Here is a 16,071-nt window from a genome sequence, read left to right on the forward strand (position 1 = left end):
GGGAAAGGCTGTGGTGACAGCAGGCATCAATGAGAATATTAGGAGTTAGTTTGGAACATCTAAGTTGATCACAATTTTAGACATCTAAGTGAGGATACTGAGCAGGCAGTTTGATATGTTCTTCTGGAGTTCAAGTGATAGGTCCTGCTGGGAATAGAACTCTGGGACTTGTCAACATGCATATGGTATTAAAAGCTATGGAACAAGATTAAATTACTGAGAGATGAGTGTGATAGAAAAGTCTTGCATTGAACTCTGAAACAGCCAACATATAGAACTTGCTGAGATGAGGAAGATTCATCCAGAGACTAAGGAAAGCAGCCTATGATATAGGAGAGAACTAGCAGATTATGGTTCCCTGAAAGTCAAGGGAAAGTAGTATTTCAAGGAGGATGGAATGGTCAACCCACTCAAATGTTGTACATGGATCAAGTAAGATGAGGGCTAAGAGTGGATCATTGGATTTAGGAACCAATGAGGGTAAATTTGAGAAAAGACCAATTAGAGTAATGGGAGGAAAAGCTGAGTTGGAAAGAATTCAAGAGAGAATGGAAGGGAAAGGAATTGGAGTCAATGGATATAGACAACTCTTTTGAATTTTGTATGAAGAGGAGCAGAAAACAGATGGCAGCTGAAGAGGGATGTGGCATGAGGGAGGGTGTTTTTGTTGTTGTTGTTGTTTTTTAAGTGGGCAAATAACTCAGGATGCCTCAGCATAGTTCAGAGGATAACACTTCTTGATGCTATACTAGAGCAGCCTTCTTCTGCCTCAAAGGATCAGGTACTTATTACTGCATGAATCTCCTTGAAATGCCCTTTTCAATTAGGCCGCCTTTCCCCATCCTTATCTCTGTTGCAGACAAATTTTAATAGACATCCAATAATCAGCTACGCAACAACGTTAAAATTCCTTAGCTTAGAATTCAAGGGGCAAAAATCTGTCTACTCTTTGCAACAGCAAATTTGATCTCTTTTCTGCATCACTTTCCACCCTGGTGCCTTGTTAGTGTCACCTCTCTTCAGAACTTTGTTACCCTTCTCATCTTTGCTTATGAAAATCTCAGTTGTTTCTGGGCCCTACTCATATATGACATGCTATATGATCCCCTTGTTGATATCACATGTCAACTGCAATAGTATTTATTGTCAAAAACATTTTTTTTTGGCTTAAATACTGGCCTATATACTAAATATTTTTGTGTCTTCCATAGTATTGATATCAAAGTACACGAATGTATTACATAAAGATATGTTGACAAAAAATGAATAAATTACTACATTCCAGGTCTGCTACCTTCAAGTCATCTGTTCTCTTTCCCTTCATCATTCTGCCTCTGCCTTTGGTATGATTCAGATGATTGTCACCTACTCATTTTTAACTACAATTCCTGGCACTGTGTGTGAAACTGCATGGCCTAGTCTACCTAGAGTTGGGGAAATTTCTCATTTCAAGGCAGCTGAGAGCCTCCTGCTCAGTAACCAGGAAGCTTCACTTGAAGGAGGTCCCTTATGATGGTAGAAACCAACATTTTGACATAAACTGAAAAGAAGGATGAGATCAAGTATAAGAATTCAAGTATTTCTTCAAATATATGTTGCCACTGAGTAGACCAAGGCTTAATGAAACATCTTTCTGGTTAAAAAAATATTTGAAGAGCTAGTTTTTAGGTATTTTATACTTGCAAAATTTAATCATAATTCAGTTTGCAAAAAACAACAACACCCAAGCTTTGTGTCATTCTCATTAATATTGAGTGAAGTTCCATAGTCTGTCAATAGAATTCTCTCAGGAGGAAAAGGTAGTTGTCTGCTATTAGTTTTTGTTTAGTTCTTATGAAGGAATTAAATACCTTATTAATTTTTCTCAACAATCTAGCAAAGTAAGTAGAAATCACTCGTCCTATTAAAAGAGTAGAGAGTTGGGGCCAGAATTACTTGCTTTAATGAATTGTCAGCTGGACACTACTTTGTCTTAGGGGCTGAAATTATACCTTAGTTTCCTAAAAAAAATAATTGGATAATGCCAAGCTGGGCATATATAAGGCACCTTACACTCACACAAGTCCCTGAAACAAGGCAAAGTATTTCATGTTGAGAAGGATGGACTGTTTTAGGGCATTTTATGTTCTATTGAACACATTTTTTAAAAAAACATCTTTTAAAATTTCTTTGCTTGGATTTTTCAAATCTTACAAACTGTAAACTCCTTGTGGGGGTGGGGAGAATATGTCTGGTTTCTCTGGAATGTTTCCTTTGTGCCTGGCTTATATTGGTGCTTAAAATATGTTGCCTGAAGGGCTAAATTAAAATATTTGTCAGATATATTTTGTCATTGTGCATTCAAAGAGAAGAATGATTCCAGGTATGAAAATGAGAAACGTGTGGAAATCAGCATTTTAGATGTATAATGAAAGTGACTTTTAACAAGGAACTCTGCCAATCTTCCTTCAAAATAATTAACATGCAAATTAGAATTCATATTGCATGCCAAAAAATGATTGTTGTAGAGATGATTATTAGTACGTAGGTGGTGTTTATGTGGATGCACAGATGTGTTCAGAAACTTCTGATCTATGTCCCACTCTGAACAACCCAGCCTGTATTCACAGATGAATTACATTTCATTCCCCCATTATCCTGTGCCACAATTGCATCTCACATATTTAAACAGGTGTGCCAATTTATCCAGAGAGAATTACATTTTTTGAGAAAACAGCTTAATGAATCATTTTGCATTTGCAATAAGTATAATTAAAGCTTCTCAAGGTGATTGAGGTATAAATTATTTTTGAGAATTAAAGTATTATACACACACTCTCCATTCTAAGTCTGAGTTACCAATTCACAAAGGACTTAGTGAATAAAATGATAAATGGCCTCTCTTATTTTGATAGGTAGGGAGTGGAAATATATATATTTTTATTCTGGTAATATTTTTATCTGGTCACTGAGTAAAAATTATAATTATTTTTCCTATATGATATTTCATTTTACACATTAATATGAAACTGCATATAGAAATAGCTGTCAGTTTTTATTTTATTTATTTATTTATTTATTTATTTTAAAATATATTTTATTGATATTTTACAGAGGAAGGGAGTGGGATAGAGAGCTAGAAACATCGATGAGAGAGAAACATCGATCAGCTGCCTCCTGCACACCTCCCACTTGGGATGTGCCCGCAACCAAGATACATGCCCTTGACCGGAATCGAACCCGGGACCCTTCAGTCTGCAGGCCGACGCTCTATCCACTGAGCCAAACCGGTTTCAGCATAGCTGTCAGTTTTTAGAAGAACACTAGAAATTTTGCTTCTGGATATATTTCTGTAACAAGCATGCAAATAGGAAAAGTTTTGAATTCTTATGAAAGTTTCTTAGCCTAGTTCTGAAGTTTTCTAGCAGATGTTGGAAACTAGCTTACATAGTTTTAATTTATAAATAATTCTTTTCTATTCATCTTTAATGAATACAAATATTCAGCTACCATATGCCTTGGTTACCTCCTTATAAAATTATAACTCATTCTGTATTATTTGGGGAGGCTGCGTAGGGCAGTAGAGAAAACTCTCATTTTAGAGTCAGGCACATTTGGAATGCTAGCTCTGCCTTTTACTAGCTGTGTGACCTGTGGCAAATGATTTAACCTCCCTGATCCACTTCACCCCAGGTGTGATCTGCTTCAAAGAGTTGTTTGAGGCCCTGCCAGGCAATTAGTATTCATTTAGGAAAAGGTTGTTCCATACTTTTATCTTTTAAATTCCCACTGCAATTTAGAACAAAACAAAATAAAATCTCTTCCATACAAACAAAAGTATTCCAATAAAAATAGTGTTTGATACAAGTAATTTCCTTACCGGCAAGGCATTATGTCTTTGGAAAGCAGTTCTTTTGAAGGATGTCAGTATAATATTATTAAATAATTCAAACCATGAAGAAACAGATAATTGTCATACAATCCACAGATAAATTTCCATCTTAGGGTATGTCTTGATTTAGTGGCTCACTTTCTTTTCATCCTACTTAACTCATTTTCCCAGATGTCCACATTTTCTGGAGAAAAGGCATGGTAAGGTTGAGAGAAACAAGAATAATGGAGAAAGAGGACTCTAGGATACTTAGAATCATGTAAGAAGAGGCATCAATGCAGGAATGTGGAAGTTTAATGTCTTATTTTAACCTTTTATAAGAGAAAACTTCATTTGTTGAACTTTCTATTCATTGTGGGCAGAAGGGAAAGACTTCATCCTTCATCCTCTCCAATTTTGATCTCCCATCCAGAAACTTCAACTCTGGATGATTCCATAACAGTGGAAAAAAAATGTATCCAAGTTAACTCTAGATCCAGCAGATCTAGAGTCAATTTGACAGGTGGGATGGAGTACAATTCATTGTTTGATTAAAAAAAGAAATAATGTTTAGATTTGGGACCTGGACACTTAACTAGACATTCATATAATGCCAGAAGAATCAACTGACCAAGAAATATGGGTCTGACTTGAAATGCCTAGCAGCGAACGTTCTCAATTTAAGAGGGGCCAGCAAGGCACATAGCGGCATGCTCCTTGTGGAATACATCTCTGTGTGTTTTGTTTTGTTGTTTCCCCCGCCCTTGTCTCCTGAAGCGCTTAGGTTCAGACCTGGCCACTCTTCCTTTGGCCTGTAACTTTTCTAGTCCACTCTTTTTTCTCCTTCAGCACCTGATGCAATGTAAGAAGTTGGATTTCAAGTGCTTAGAATTTTATATCTCTGCAACCAATGAATAAAATTATACCAAATCTAAATATTTTTTTTATTATCTTGTTTTCCCCCTGAGTCCTAGATTTCCCTCTCATTTCCAGTCTTTCCTATTTTTATTTCAAGCTGTGACCACTCCATGGAGAATGTCTTCTCTAGCATGCATATTTCTTCCAGGATCAGATTTTCTTTCCTCGACTTTATTCCTGGGTGCCACCTCTTTGGCTGCCTGTCCTTAATCTTCTCCCATATGAACTCTTAGCACATATGTTCTCTGTGGAGTTCAGTAGGCCTGGGTTCCAATTCAGCCTCTAACTCTTACTGGCTTGTGACTAGGACATTTCTTTGTTCTCTCCAGTCTCATTTTAATAGAATGGACTTCTTGGGGGTTGTGGTGAGGACAGAAATAGAAAAGCAGTGCCCAGCAATCAGTTTCCTGCCTAGGCTATGTTGGAGTAATGCAGAGCTAAAGACATCTGCATCCAATGATCAGAGAAACTTGGGATTCCAGCCCATTTCCATTGGAAATTTATATTCAAGGGTCAATGAAAGTCCTGGTGCACTGAGATCAACCAGTTCAAGTTGGTCCCCAGTCACTTAGCAATTGGACCACACTTACCAACTCACCTCTCTCTTAAATGACCTGTTTCTGTCCTCCAAAAGAACCCGAACTGACTGTCTGCTGTCTTTGTCCAGTTTGAACTTCAATGGATGCTGATCCATTGTGACCCACTTCGACCCAGCAGAGAAACTTGCCATGAGCTGCCAGCCAGGATAACGGTGAGTCCCCTTGACCGTCTGCCCCTTCCATCCAGCTGATTCTTCTCCATCCTGCTTCCCATACTCTTTCTCCAAAGAGTCTGGGCTTTGCTGTACCCATTGGATAGATATTAAGGAAGCACAGCCTGGAGGGTAGAAACCACCCAGAGATATCTGATTCTACCTTTGGTCTCTTACTCCCTTCCAAAACGCTCCGGACCAAGAAAGCTGGTCTACTCGCCGCCCACCAAGGCGCACAGGCCACCTGAGGAGGCTCCGAGGACAGCCAGTGGCAGCAGTGGGACGGGTGGGCGGAGGCAGAGCCTGTGTGGTTGGGGAAAGGGTTAAGGGGACTGTTGTCATTTTATCCGTCCTCCGGGCTGCAAGCTCTCCTCCAATCCCCAGGACCCTCTCCAGGGCCATTCATAAACAGGAGGAACGTACGCCTCCCCCACCCAGGCACCTTTGCAACCACTAATCCCGGGGGCGCTTTTTGCGGGGAAGAAGTACCGCTTTGTGTGCGTGGCGGAGGCAGAATCGGTCCCCGGGATTAGTAGAGGGTGGTGGGCATGGCATGGACGGCGCGGGACCAGGGGGCCCTAGGGCTGCGACTGCTGCTGTCAGGGCTCTGCTTATGCGCGGCTCAAGTAAGTTGTGCAAGAGTTTGGGGCGGGGGTGGAGCGCCTTCTCACGTTCTCCCCATCTTTTTCTCCACCAGCCCAGCCAGGCTCCCGATCAGGTAAGCTGGGGGCGAAACGTGTTTGCATTTTTCCAGCGCACACGGGGAAAGGCGGGGGCGCAGCTGTTGAGGGAGCGGTAGGGAAGGCTCGGAGCATCTCCAGGGCTGAGGGTGGCACGCCCTACCTTCAGCCCGGAGCACCTGCAGCAAGAACCATGGGAATCGGGGACCCCAGATGACCCATCTGTCCGGGGAAAGGACACCTCTTCCCACTTGGGACCCAACGCTGCGGGCTCAGACCCTAAAGGCCCTCGGTGAATGCAGACTCGGCTTTAATTTTTAGCTTGGTTTCCTCTTACCTCCCCTCCCCTCCCTCTCCTGGACACAGCCAAAAGCGAGCCGGGGAAGGCGGGCGAGAATTCAGGCCAGCGCCCCTACACCTCCCTCTCCCGCTCCTCCAGCCTCGGGTGGCAGCTCTAAACCGTGCGTCCTGCTAGTGGTGCCCGTGGCCCGGGGATTGGCACTGGGCAGCCTTGGCGCCCATAAACATTTCAGCAACTTCCCAAAGGCACCGGCGGCGTCGCCTCCCTCCCGCGCCGGGGGCGGAGGAGTCCAGCCGAGGTTTGAGGTTTCACTTACAAAGACCCCTTTGTAACCTGTCTGCTCATTGGAGTTTAGAAAAACAAAGTTTTCCTTGATGAAAGAAGCTTTTTTCTTTTTCTTTTTTTTTTTAATTTAGAAGGGTGGAAACGTCCCCCACATTCCCCAAGCAACATGCTCACACTATTTCAGACCCCACCAGTCCCTCCAGCTCCGTCCAAGCTTAGCTGCTTGCAAGCGATAAGACGGGTCACTCCTTAGGGTCAGTCTGAAATTTGGTGTCGTTTTGAAGCAAGGTGCAAAGACCTCATGCAAGAGAGCGTCCCTGCAGGTGAATCTGAAATGAGGCCAGGCGCTCGCTGGGTTGCAGGGACCTTCTGCCTTACTAATCCCCAATCTTTTCCTCAAGAGTATTGCTCTCAGATTTCTACTGGACTAGAGAGATTTACAAAACGATATTGCAATCCATCTGATAGAGAGTACCTCCAGTCTTAGCTGTTCCATTTTAGCCAAAACACTGACTTACAGTTAGTGATTCAATCAAGGTATCCAGTGACCACCGTTTTCATGATTGAATGCCTTAAAGGGGGGGGGGGGGAAGGCATCAGGCCCTCCCTCCTTCCCTCCCGACCCCCTTTTGGTTTAGTGCACTTTGTAGAGGTGAGGCCCTAGGACCCCTCTCCACACTTTGGGGGCTGAGATGCTGCTCCAGCCCCACCGTTCAGCCTTGTTCAGAATGTGGCAGAGCCCACGCAGCCTGCGCAGCTTGGAAGTTTGATACATTTTGTTCTTTTGGGTTTAAAAACCCGGCCTCCTTACGGGGGGTGTCCTTGCCCTGCGGAGGTGGGGGCCTCAGACATCGCGCCCAGTTTCTCCTTGTTGCCCAATGTGTTCCACTAACCCGTGTATGCTGTTTTTGTCAGAGAGGTCCCCCAGGCGAACAGGGTCCCCCGGGGCCTCCGGGCCCCCCTGGAGTTCCTGGCATCGATGGCATCGACGTAAGTTTCTATCTCCAGCCCCTCTGTCTTCCAGTCCTGCCCTTTCCTACCCTTTCTCCAGCGGCACCGAGGTTGTTTTTTGAGGGGGCAAGTTACCCCCCAACCCAAAGGCGGGATTGGACATGGGTGACAGTTGGGGGTTGGATCTTAGAAGACTCGGGATTTTCAGAGGGAGGAGGCAGTTGTCTCCAGTGGTCATGAACCTCCATCATTTACCTTGTTTCTGTTCCCATCTGTGTGGTGAACATGGTGGGAGTCTCTCAGAGGGTCCCCAGCATCTCAGTGACTGCTCTTTCCTTCTCTCCTCCCCCCCAGGGTGACCGAGGTCCAAAGGGTCCCCCAGGCCCCCCGGTAAGTTGATCAGCGCGTTTGCACTCCACTTGGTTCCTTTAGATGTGGTTTGCAGCCACATGCGTCCAAAGGGTCTCAACGTTGCACCTTTTTCTCTCCCTGCCTCCCCCTCCCCCTACTCAGGGTCCTCCTGGAGAACCTGGGAAACCGGGAGCTTCTGGCAAGCCTGGCACGCCTGGCGCTGACGTGAGTAGGCGTGTGTGTGTGTGTGTGTGTGTGTGTGTGTGTGTGTGTGTGTCTAGGGGAGGTTGGAGGAGGGAAGGAGGAAGGGAGAGACGTAGTGCTGGGAGGCGGTAGACCAAGTTGGAACAGGGCCGTGGCCCTGAATTTGCCTGGCTGACTTGGAGGCAGCAGCTTTCTGCAAAGGGGCCTGCGAGGGTGAAGCTCCCGCATACCTCAAGGCTCTCTGTTTCAGAAAACAGCAATGGTACCGGGTTCCTGCCTCAGACAGTCCGTTCTCTGCTCACCTTCTGCACTCTCAGCCCCACTTGGGGGCACAAGGGGTGCTGGGGGAGATGGACGCCTACTGGTCTCTGCGGGGCCTTTGCAGCACGCTGTCTTTGCTCTTGTCCTTTTACTGCCATTCCCTAGATTAATTCAGAAAAACAACCTCAGGCAGGGAAAGGGGCAGAGAAAAAAGAAACTGGGGTTGAGGGGAGGGCCGGAAGTGAGTGGGGGTGCCTGGGGGTGGGGCAGGGGCAGGGCAATGGCCAGCACACATGGAATAGGAAATTTAAAACTAGTTTTCTCTCTTTCCAATGGGGTTTCTTAGATAAAAATAAGCTGGCTAGGGTCACGTGAAGAGGAACCAGCATACTCATACTGTTGCCCAATATACTCATCTCCACGCTCCCTCCCCCCATCTGCAGGAAACTCAGATACTGACCCTAACCCTGAATAATATTTCTTCCGAGAAAGATTACTTCAGGACTCTCAGCTTCTCCCGTCTTTAGGCACTCAGCTCATACTGACTGAGTTCCCAGTACAGGCCAGTCCTGGACTTTGTGATTGAGACACCCAGTGGAGAAGGATATGGCATCTCTTCTCAGAGGACAGACAGTGGTGCATCCAAGTTATCCTTCAAGTTTATCACTTTATGTCGTTTCCCAAAACTAAAGACTTTTCTGACTCACAGAAAGCACCTGAAAACCGATGACTGTAATCTCCAGGAATGTTTGAGTTTAAGACAAATCCTTCATTTTGAGAAAAGCAAAATAGCAAGATTTCAACAGTTAGTAAGATGTGCTCTCTTTATCCAGATTATCATAATGAGGACATTTGTCTATGGTATTTATGCTTTAGGAGACAGACTTTGTTTTACATTTCAAAGCCTCTAGTTTGAACTTTCTATGTATGTATGCAATGTGATAGTGTGTGAGGCCCCCAAGGATGAATATTTGGAGAATACAAACTGAATAACAAATTAATTTTTGTATAATACACAAATACTCTGAATGACTTGAAACATTCTCATAACAAAAAAGTCTAATAAATATGAGACCACTAAAAAACTAGTAGACCAATATAGGTTGGTTTTATTTCTGCATTTTTTTAAACTTTGATTTGACTTTTGTTTTGTGTGAAAAGAAATTTTATGATTGAATTATTATTATTATTATTTCTGTTAGTATTATCATTATTCATTTTTGTGGTCGTTGAAGCACCTGAAAGTCTTGTCTTGCTATTGAGTTGCAATAATCTCAGACAGAGGGCTAGACTTCTCTGTGTCTTAGTTTTATGGTCTTATGTAGCACGCTCAACAAATTCTTTATTTTTTACCATAAGGTCGGAAAGACAATACCTAGTTTTGCTTTATAATTTCCTTACATTAATAGACATTTTGGATAAACAAATGGGAGTGTTTCAAAATCTTTAGAAGTAAATGTAAATAACAATAACAATTTTTTCTGTGTCTGTAATTGCAGTACTATACTACAGAACAAAACAGATTTCCAAAGTTTAAAAATGTAAGAGGAAGGCTTCTGAGTGCCTTACTTTGATCCTGGAAGGCCCTCAGGGAGAGTGTGATGAGGGCATTGAGTCAGTCTCCTGGGACAGAGAAGGAAAGCAAGAGAAAAAGAGAAAGGAAGGAGAAAAAAGTAAGAAATCCATCTATGAGCCAGTATTTTAGGCATTTCCTAGAACTAAGCAAAATATTAACTATACTAATTTGCATTTTTCTCAAGCACCCTCACAAACATTATTTCCTTTAACCTTACAACAATCTGGAAAGCAGATTTGGCTAATATTATTCTCCACAGATAAGGAAACTGAATAATTATGAGGAGACTAGGTTCCTCAGGGACCTAGAGTTCTTTAGTGGCTTAGAAAGAAACCAGATTTCTTGATTTTTAGACTGACTTTCTTTCTAGATAGTTTTGCTTTATTCAGATACAAATGAGGTTCTTAAATAGATGAATAATCAGAGAAAATAGAGAGAAAAAGAGTAACAGTGAATTTTTAGAATCTGAATTACTAATGAAAAATGATATGGATAATTCAGTGGATAATAAAAATAATTTATAATTGATATTTTATAATTATTTATGAATATTTCTATGGTTCTTATTTACCACTTTTTGAAATGGAGCCACATGAGACTTATAAGATTCTTAGCCAAAAAGTTTTCTTACTCCACCCTTTGTCTCATTTGACATTTTAAACAGGCCTTTTACTCTAAATTCAGGATAGACATTGAGAATAAAGAAATATCAATAACTAGATCAGAGTGTTGCTGTTTGTTCCCTGGACATAGGGAAGTAGGAAAGCTTCAATAATGTTTTCGTGATAGGTGAACCTGAGTGTAGTTGTAGGACCATAAACCTCCAATCTGTCTTCTGCTATTTGGTTCATTGCAAAGCTGTATTTTTTTTTTTTTTTTTTTTTTTTTTTTTTGCATTTAGTTAACATTACCACATGTTAACATTACCAGATGATGTTTGGAAGAATTTGAAAGGAACATGGTTTAAAGGTAATTACCCTAAATTAAGTGGATTTTTGACAGAAAAGATAAAAAGTTATGGCAGCTGTTATGCCTGGAGTCTCCAGACCTCAGTCATTGGAATGCTGGAGGAAATTAATTTTGCTAGAGACATTTTTATAGGCACTATTTGCTGTGACATGCTCAGTGAGCTCTGTAAAACAGTATTTTATTTATTCTTATACATCTAAGATAGGAAGAAGAATAATTAGAATTAATTATAGGAATTATAGTTAAACCATGCCCTTTTCTACAGGAAAGAGGTTAGAACATACTCTGAATGTATACAACTTTTTTAAAAAAATAAATCTTTATTGTTCAGATTATTACAGGTATTCCTCTTTTTTTTCCCCCCATAGCTCCCCTCCACCTGATTCCCCACCCCACCTCATGCCCTTACCCCCCGCCACTGTCTTCATCCATAGGTGTAAGATTTTTGTCCAATCTCTTCCCGCACCCCTCACACCCCCTTCCCCCTGAGAATTGTCAGTCCACTCCCTTTCTATGTCCCTGATTCTATTATATTCACCAGTCCATCTGTTCTTAGGATTTTTTATTCACTTGATTTTTAGATTCACTTGTTGGTAGGTATGTATTTGATGTCATTTAGTTGTTCTTAATTTTTATCTTTACCTTTGTCTTCTTCTTCCTCTTCTTAAAGAATACCCTTCAGCATTTCATGTAATCCTGGTTTGGTGGTGATGAACTCCTTTAGCTTTTTCTTGTCTGTGAAGCTCTTTATCTGACCTTCAACTCTGAATGATAGTTTTGCTGGGTAGAGTAATCTTGGTTGTAGGTTCTTGCTGTTCATCACTTTGAATATTTCTTGCCACTCCCTTCTGGCCTGCATAGTTTCTGCCGAGAAATCAGCTGACAGTCGTATGGGTACTCCCTTGTAAGTAACTAACTGTTTTTCTCTTGCTGCTTTCAAGATTCTCTCTTTGTTTTTTGCCCTTGGCTTTTTAATTATGATGTGTCTTGGTGTGGTCCTCTTTGGATTCCTCTTGTATGGGGTTCTGTGTGCTTCCTGAACTTGTAAGTCTATTTCTTTCATCAGGTGGGGAAAGTTTTCTGTCATTATTTCTTCTAATAGGTTTTCAATATTTTACTCTCTCTCTTCTTCTGGCACCCCAAAAATTCAGATGTTGGTACACTTAAAGTTGTCCCAGAGGCTCCTTACACTATCTTCATATTTTTGGATTCTTTTTTCTTTTTGTTTTTCTGGTTGGGTGTTTTTTGTTTCCTCATATTTCAGATTTTTGGTTTGATTCTTGGGGTACATTGAACTACAGTTGAGTTTCTGTATATTCTTTATTTTAGACAGTGTATGCTTAATTTCTGACTGGTCCTTTTCCATTTTTTTGGCATTCTCCTTAAGATCCTTAAAGGTCTCACTAAGTTCCTCAGGGGTTTTTAGAAGATTCTTGAGTAACCTTATAAATGTGGTTCTGAACTCTATGTCGTCCAGTAGTTTGCTTTCCTCCATTTCTTTCATTCATGACATGTTTCTTTGTCTCCACATTTTGGCTGCTTCCCTGTGTTGATGGAGTGGCTTTGTGTGTAGGTGACCTATGGGGGCCAGTAGCTCAGCCTCCCCAATCACCTGAGGTGGACGCTCTTGGTACACCCCTTTGTGGGCTGAGTGCAAAGTCTTGGTGTAGTTAAGCCTTGATTGCTGTTGGTACACTGGGAGGAATTGACCTCCAGGCCAATTGGCTGTGAGGACCCACTGTGTCTATAATGGAAGAACTGCTGCGTTGGAGACACGCTTATGGGGCAGGACTTGTTTCAGTGGGGCTTTGGTGCTCACTGAGTCTGCCTCTTGAATGTGTCACTTATGGATGTGAGGAGTTGAAATCTGGTGTCATCTCACATTGACCACTAGGTACACTGGCTTCTGGATCTCCAATGGGGTGCAGGTCAGCTACTGTCTGAGGCCACTCAGCAGGTGCTACAGCGAGAACTACAGTTTTCTCCTCTTTGCTTGGGGTTTGGAGGTTTTGGAGCTGTCTGACCCGGGCTGCTAGTTTGCTATGTTAAGCTGGGATAGGGCAGGCCATTCATATGCTAAAGCCGCTGCTTGGAGCTTGGGTGGGTTTGTAGGTTGTGCGGGGCAGGGTCTCAGGGCGTCACTAGGCTAGGGCGTGGCAAACAGCGATGGCTGCCAGTCAGCAGGCTCTGCGTCTCTGACCACGTCCCGGAGTCCCGTGGTCCCGTGTCCCAGCGCAGTAAACAATTATTCCTGCGTGCACCTCTGCAAGCAAGCCACCCTCACTTTCCGACCTGATAGCAGACAGTCCAGCTTCTCCTCATAGGAGTTTGGGTCCCCTGCGTCTCCCCAGAAACTGGAGTTTGGAGTAATCAGGGGCTTGTCTCCCTTCGGGTTGAAAAAAGCAACGCCTGCCGCCAGCCCAGATCACAAGCCTCAGTATCTCAGCTTTTCAGCGCTTGTGCACATCTCAATGCTTTTTTCTCTTTCCTTCTAGTTGTAGAACTTCCACTCAGCCAGCTTTCCCATGGTTCTGGGTGATAGACGTCTTTTAGTTGTAGTTTTGAAATTGTTGTGCGAGGCAGCAGTTTAGGTGTTTACCTACGCCGCCATCTTGGATCCTCCTGAATGTATACAACTATTATCCCTGGGAGATGTTATATGTTTAGCACAGTGAGTTATTAAGAAATTATTCTAAAAAGTAAGTATAAGTAGAACTAGTAAGGCATCAAAGAAATGTGAGAGGTCTGTGAAGTACAGTGCCTGTGGTTAGTATCTGTGTTTGTTTGCAGAACCCTTTCCCAGAGAACAGGAAACATGTCTTATGATTCATGTGAGCCCTTCCCAGCATCTAGAACAGGTCTGATGATATAATAATGATGACAATAAGAGTAGCTAACATTTATTCAGAGCCTGCTCTGCCAGGCACCGGTGTAAGCACTTTGTGTGTTATATCCCATTTAATCTTCAAAATTGCCACATGAGGTAGATATTATTATTATTACATCTATTCTACAGGTTAGGAAACTGAGGCACTATGTAGTTAAGTAACTTGTGAATGATTGCACAGCTAGTAAGTGGCAGAGCTGGGATTTCAACAAAAAATAAAGATGATGTGGAAGGGACAGGTGTCATATCCTTTCACCTACCAGGCTGACCTAAATTAATTTTATTCCATAGTCAGGTATGTATTAGATGCTCGAGGCAATGTTCTAGGATTGAATGGACATGCAGCCCTTGTCCTCATGGAGTGTTTCTTTTTACATTTCTAAAAATGTCAATTACAGCTCCTGGAGTTTTATGCCTTTCTACATGGCTATTTCATAACAGAGTACACTGTAACATCTGACACCAGAATATATTTTCAATTTAATTCAGAGAACTTCCTAGGGATAGACATCTTTATCATGTCCTGTGGAGGATACTAAGTAAGAAGAGACCTGGATGCAACCTCCAGGTTATCCAACCCTTTACTTGGTTCTGCTCTATTCTTGTGCAGCTGGAATTCTACCATAAATAGAAGCCTCTGTCTTCTAATCTTATCAGTTATTCAAGTCACAGATTGAAGATGGCTAGTGGGCCATGTGTGTGAAAATTGACCAGGATTGGTATTGGAGGACATATACATAAAGTGGGAATTAGAGGTTCCATTAGTTAAACATGCCCCGAGGTTTAGAAAATCTATGTGCCATATATGCTTCCAGAGAGGGTTCCTGGATGTATGGTTTGTTTGCTGAAGTACAAAAGCCAACGTTCCATTACCATAGGTGCTCAGCAACTAAGATGTTGGGGCTTGTTCCCAAATTAGAGTGTTGTAATTAGACTAGGGCAATTGAAAATGAGAGACTGTCTGTCAAAAATTATTTTGTGTGGGTTTAATAATTTTCTTCATTGGCACACTTCCAGTAATTAACATTTTCAACTCATTTTTTCTACTTCCTTTTATTCACTCTATGGAGTTATTGGAGAAATTAATTAATGTAGAGAAATGTAAAAATGGTGACCAGTGAACAAATTTTCTCTATAAATTACATGAAAGCATTTTATTGGTAATTATGTAGACTATGACAGATTAAAAATGGATTTTGATGATCCATTTTTAAGTAGGGTTTTTATAATTTCAAGGAATCCTTCCCTCAATTAATATCACTTGAATCTTTTTCAAAATCTTAATAATACTTCCCCCAACTGGTGAAAGAAATAGACTTACAAGTCCAGGAAGCCCACAGAACCCCAAACAAAAGGAATCCAAAGAGGACCACACCAAGACACATCATAATTAAAATGCCAAGAGCAAAAGACAAAGAGAGAATATTAAAAGCAGCAAGAGAAAAACAGTTAATTACCTACAAGGGAGCACCCATACGACTGTCAGCTGACTTCTCAACAGAAACTATGCAGGCCAGACGGGAGTGGCAAGAAATTTTCAATGTGATGAATAGCAAGAACCTACAACCAAGATTACTCTACCCAGCAAAGCTATCATTCAGAATTGAAGGGCAGATAAAGAGCTTCACAGATAAGAAAAAGCTGAAGGAGTTCATCACCACCAAACCAGTACTATATGAAATGCTGAAAGGTATTCTTAAAGAAGAGGAAGAAGAAAAAAGTAAAGAGAAAAAATTATGAACAACAAATACATATCTATCAACAAGCCAACCTAAAAATCAAGTGAATTAAAAACCTGAGGAGCAGAATAATCTGGTGAATATAATAGAATCAGGGGCATAGAAAGGGAGTGGGCTGATAATTCTCAGGGGGAAAGGGGTATGGGGGGGTTCATGAAGAGAATGGACAAAAATCATACACCTATGGATGAGGACAGTGGGGGGGGAGGTAAGGGCAGAAGGTGGGGTGGGAACCAGGTGGAGGGGAGCTATGGGGGGAAAAAGGAGAAATAATTGTAATAATCTGAATAAAGATTTATTTAAAAACAAACAAACAAACAAACAAACAAACAAAAAAAAAACAAAAAC

The 16,071-nt window shown here is 41.9% G+C and overlaps 1 protein-coding gene across 3 annotated transcripts in view; it reads left to right on the top strand.

Moving 5' to 3' along the window:
• Positions 1-16,071, top strand: part of COL9A1 (collagen type IX alpha 1 chain) — a 170,930-nt gene that overhangs the window by 94,285 nt on the left and 60,574 nt on the right. Inside the window, exons 6-10 of one of the 3 annotated variants that reach the window (XM_080665321.1) lie at positions 5,436-5,519; positions 6,217-6,237; positions 7,701-7,775; positions 8,091-8,126; positions 8,250-8,312. In XM_080665321.1, the coding sequence (XP_080521447.1) occupies positions 5,436-5,519; positions 6,217-6,237; positions 7,701-7,775; positions 8,091-8,126; positions 8,250-8,312 (279 nt within the window). Of the gene's footprint in view, positions 1-5,435; positions 5,520-5,919; positions 6,146-6,216; positions 6,238-7,700; positions 7,776-8,090; positions 8,127-8,249; positions 8,313-16,071 lie in introns of those variants that run through there. The other 2 variants (XM_080665322.1, XM_080665323.1) reach the window with 2 other exon arrangements.

This window comes from Plecotus auritus, assembly GCF_963455305.1.
Source record: "Plecotus auritus genome assembly, chromosome: 4".
Taxonomy (NCBI): Eukaryota; Metazoa; Chordata; class Mammalia; order Chiroptera; family Vespertilionidae; genus Plecotus; species Plecotus auritus.